Raw genomic sequence first — 5,283 nt, forward strand, 5'->3', positions numbered from 1 at the left:
CAAGTCAACTCAAAGAGTAAACATACATATACATACAGATTATTTGTCATAACAAAATGAGATGCATAAATGCCATTTAAAATCACCTGGTCGATAAAATCATTTTGACTAAAATCTAAACAACTTCCTGAAAGAGAGCTATGCATTTACAGAATTGGACGCATGTTTTCTAAGAGAAACTCTGCATACACCTGCGTTGGCTCTTTTCCAACCCAGTGTTAAGGAGCAGATTCAAAATAAGTTAAGAAAAATGAACTAAATACTTCAAGATCATTTCAATTTTTTCTTGCTTTTTTTCCCCCCCTCCAATTTCTCACGCACTCTCTTCAGTGCCAGCACTTTCAATCCATCCACTGCCAGCAATGGGTACATGTGCTGGGAAAAATCCAGGTACAAAAAAGTTTAGTGTAACTTATGACAGAAATGATTAAAAAGTAATTATTTTAATTATTTTCAAAGAGTAGTGTATTCAGTGTATGACTTTCAGCTTTTAGTGTTAAATAGTTAGAGCATGTCTATATGGAAGGTATAAATAACTTCTATATTGTTGTTTCCATATCTTTTTTTTTTTTTTTTTCCCTTAAAAGCAGCAACTGTAGTGACATTGATTTTATTTAAAAAGATAAAATGCTTGAACTGAAGCTGAGGTTGTGCCTCTTGATTTTGAGTGTAATTATCACATCACAGCGTCTTAGTAGTATCTTAAAACATGACCCGGAGACTTGATCAGCTTCTTCTAGCCACGCATCCCTTCTACCTTGGAAGTAAATGAGGATAAAATATTCCATGTAGGATGCCTTCTATAACTACATTAGGAAAGTCATCTGAAAGAAAAGAAAATACCTTGCTTTATTATCTATGTCAGTGCAATAGGTGTTCTTGTGAAACTTCACGTGGTAAGGCCTAGTGTAATCTGGGTTACTACATCACTCAACTGTTTATCCGTGTTGGGGATGTGCTATTAGTAATGCTGTTTCAGCACTAAAGCCACTTTAGTGTAGCACTGGGTATTGCATGAATGCGCTGCCAGATTTGTAGCTTATTGATTTAAAGGGATGTTCTAATACTTAATGCTGCTAGGCTCCGGCTCTTTATCTGAATCTTTTCTCACAAGGAAGATGGATTACACTGGCAATTCAATTTCTAACAAAATCTCAATATACTTGAAGGAATTCCAAGATTGCTACTGGGAATACTTCAAAGCTGTTTTTCCATTGTGGTTTACAGCAATGTTTAGACTGAGAAGACTTGGGGATGCCTATACCATCAGAGATGATTATTTGAGGCAGAAAAATTTCAGGCTGACTAATCAACATGAAATGTCACATGTTACAAAAAGTCATCCTACATTAGAAGAAGGAGAAAAAAAAATTCTCACCACAGCTACAGAGGAAACTTGCACTTAAATTTTCATGTTAAATTTAACATGAAGGAATTACCTGATGAAAGACAATATATCCACAAACAGGAATGGCAGTGTGTACATTACTGAAGTGAAAACATCTTTCAGCCAGCTCCTGCCTTCTTAATGAAGGGTTGACTTAAATCACTGGGTGTTAGAAGTAAGAATTTCTGATCACATTTTATGATATCAAAATTGAAAGAATGGTTCTAATACAGAACTTTCCACCCTCATCATTTTTTTCCTTCAGCTATGAGCCTGGAGGATATTCAAAAATGGGCAGATGCAACTTTCATAAAAATCATCAGATACTTGATAAATTATATTACTAATGTGGGTGGGAATTAGATTTTGCCTTCTAGTCCTGTTGCTAATATCATTTTAGAGCTAAAAACAGTGAGCAAAAAGTAGATTTGGACTGAGTTAAAAAAAGAAATCCTTATTAGCTTAAACAAGTTAACTCTCAGGTATTAATAAGGTGATTCAAATGTACCAAAGGCTTTACAAACAAGTATTCTAGGATGTTGTCATGAACTGCAACCTCCACCTTAAACAAACAATACAGGCATGATTTTTCCTAACTTCTCATAGTAAGTCATCATTATACATTTCCTGTTAGTGTTTTGAATCCAATAATGATCTCTCAGGTTGTGCAAGCTCAGCTATCTCAAATCACCCTGACAGGGTAACTCTGCACTGTTATTATTAATGTTATTAAAAAATACACTGGTAAGAGCAGTTGGACGTTTTCCTTCTAAATTAAATGCTGAAGTTCCAGCAACCTCCATTTACTCGTTCTATTACAATATGTTATACAGGATGTACAGCAAAATAAGTAATAAAAAGAGATACAACTTTACAGCATCAGGTGTACTGTGAGGCCTTGTTGCTTTAAAAATCAAGCATATTAACTAATAATACTACACTGAAACACAGTCGTGCAGTTCTGTGATACTTAGATAACTCCGGGAACTGCCAGAACAATTTTCAAGCAAATGACACTAAATTGGAGATTCTATTTTTCAGCCATTTTAGTTTTGCAGCATTTTAGATTTTTCCCTCCGTTGTCTTTCAGGATAGGTGTTCATGCACTGCTGTGTTAGGTATGTCATGAAAAAGTCAGCCTGAAAACCAATGATGTTTGTAATTGTAAATCTAATTTCGGAAAGTTGTCTAGGAACGTAACAATGCCTAAAATCCAGTCATTAAAATCACAGCAACATTGCACTCTATAAAAACAAATAACAGTACAATAGGGGAAAAATAGATTATTATGTTCCAGAAACAGCTATATATTGCATTAAAAAACCACAAATACACCATTTCCTATTTTATCAAAAGATGTTAGCACAGGCATTTCTGTACCCAGGAAAGACTAACTCCACTTCTGATCTAAACAACTGTCATAGCTGGCCTTCTTCAAAGAGTGAATGCAATGAATAGTTATTTGCTAATGGACACTCACTTTTCATCATAGAACAACCTTGGCTGCTTTTTACAAAGGAATCTATCAAAGTGGGAACTGAGCAGAGACAAAATTTTAGAAAGCTCATTTTGTATTTTCTCTGTGGTACAAAGGAAGAAGATTTAAAGGCAACAGTAGTTGTCTAAAAACTGTTTTCTTTCTGACTAGGCTGAGCCAACTCAGAAGAGCCTCTAGACCTAGTGGTTGTTTTTTTCTTCCCTCTTTTAAAACTAGAGCTTACATTCTACTTTGTGTTTTAATTCATTAAATACCAAGGTAAAGAATAATTTACAAGTGAATTTGATATTTTAGGGTCTTCAAATATGGCAAACCTGCCATATGAAATTCTAAATATTGTATGTCAAAGACAAAAAAAAAGTTTGCATTGGCAAAAGCCTTAAAAGTCTCATGTCTCAGCTGTCACTAACAACGTCTACTTCATATTTAAACATGTCGTGCAACAGAAGAGGCATTTATCTTCATCCAAAACAGAGCAATACTTAAAAAATGTAGTTACAAAATTCACTGTAAAGCTACTGATGATTTCAAGAAAAGGACGCTCAGCCTTACTCAGAGTACACATTAGGGAAGGAAGATAAATACCCTCACAGAACTGCAAAATGTTGAGTACCAGTTGTAGAGCAAACCCGTACATGTGGGCCGGAAGCACTAAGCGCTATCTTAATGTTTCAAGATAACTGTACATAAAGTCCATTTTCTCTCTTGGGAATAACGTGGAATTAAATGACATTCATAATTTACACACTGTTCTAGACGAGTCCAAGTTTGCAATTAAGCAGAGTGTTAAACAGTAAGATTACGATAAGCAGTGTAGCTCTCTAAATACTAGCGTAAGTAGCATCTGAAACAATGTTAGACAGAGGTAACTCTGTGGGTGCCTCTGCATTAGTGTTGTCATTTTGGGTCAGGAATGACTCTGTCAAGTGACTCTTCTAACCATTTCCACTTGATGTTGGTTCTTCAGTTTTGTGCTCTGCACTCCAGCCTCATACAGGCATTCAGTCCCTGTAGCCAGGCAGCACAGAGTCAAGAGGAAACAAAACCACCCTAATGTGTCCATTGTGGGCCTCAGTGACGCAGGACTTCTGCACCCGCTCTTTCACTCTGGTGCTGTGACTTTATATTAAGACTCCACGGGGTCAGTCCTGTTGGGCCACATTGCTTGCTTAGGTAGACACAGGCTGCAAAACTACATAACTATGTATGTAACCGTTAACTGCTCAAAATACATGAGCCTCGACCCTACGGTTTTGAAGAACAGCTTGAAAATCAGCATGGTGAGGCTGAGGGGGACATCTGGGGGTGCTGGGTCCAACCACAGAAGGGTGCCCAGAACCACGTCCGGGGGCTTTTGGAGATCCCCAAGGAGGAGACCCCACACCTCTGGGCAGCCTGTGCCAGTGCTTGGTCACCTGCACAGCAAAGCCGCACTGCTGGTGTTCAGAGGGAGCCTCCTGTGCCCAGGCGGATGAGAGGCACTGGGCACCGCTGACAACAGCCTGGCTCTGTCTTCTTTATACCTTGCTGTCAGGTATTTATATATGTTTCTTGAGAAACTCTCAAGGGAGCACAGTTGACTGCCTAAGAAACTACAAGCAAACGCTTGTTTTCTTCTATACATTTTAAAATTTAGTCATTTTCAAGGTAGCTCAAGAACCTGACTTTTGATTTCAATAGATGGTATTTTATAAAATCAAAGAAAATACTATGTTTTAAATAATCTTAATTTAGAGCTCAGGGAGAAAATTCTTCCTTGAAAGTGTATTCATACCCTTAATGAAAAGCTCAGGCAGAAAGTTATTCCTTGGAAGTGTATTCATACCCTTAATGCAAAAGGATGAAAAATCAAAATATGTATTTTAATACAAAATTTAGTAGAAATAACAGTTCTAACAAGTAAAATGACAAATCCAGGTGTAACAGAGTACTAAAAATATCATTTTTTCCCTGCACATATATAATTCTAGAAAGAAGAGAGAGGATAAGCTCTCTAAATTAATAATGCAAAGAACTTTTTAAAAAAATGAAAGGGAAAAAGGTTTATAACAAGCTATTTCAAACACTCTTTTGAACCATGTATTAAGAGATGAAGGCTAACATAAATGTCCTGTGAACACATCAATTACGCTTAAAAGTATACATACTTTTTTCTTTTTTTCCCCCCCTAAAGAGCTCTAGAGGTTATAAATGATAAGAAATAGTAATAATCCAAATGGAAATACAAACATGCTCACAGTAGATCAACTGGTGTTTAGGGAAAAAGCACTTATCAAGGACCGGGCCTCTAAGTTCAAATCCTTCAGGCAAAACAGCCCGAAGGGTCAACAACAAAAAAAATAAAAATAAAAAAAAGAAAAGAAAAGAAAAGAAAAGAAAAGAAAAGAAAAGAAAAGAA

General features: G+C 36.4%; 1 protein-coding gene across 1 annotated transcript in view; it reads right to left on the reverse strand.

Annotated features, from left to right (window-relative positions):
* Window positions 1–279: 279 nt before the first annotated feature.
* Window positions 280–5,283, reverse strand: part of SNX24 (sorting nexin 24) — a 96,452-nt gene continuing 91,448 nt past the window's right edge. The window contains exon 7 of the mRNA XM_035309988.1: window positions 280–824. Within this exon, the coding sequence (XP_035165879.1) occupies window positions 754–824 (71 nt within the window). The 3' untranslated portion in view covers window positions 280–753. The remainder of the gene's footprint in view (window positions 825–5,283) is intronic.

Source organism: Oxyura jamaicensis, chromosome Z, assembly GCF_011077185.1.
Source record: "Oxyura jamaicensis isolate SHBP4307 breed ruddy duck chromosome Z, BPBGC_Ojam_1.0, whole genome shotgun sequence".
Taxonomy (NCBI): domain Eukaryota; kingdom Metazoa; phylum Chordata; class Aves; order Anseriformes; family Anatidae; genus Oxyura; species Oxyura jamaicensis.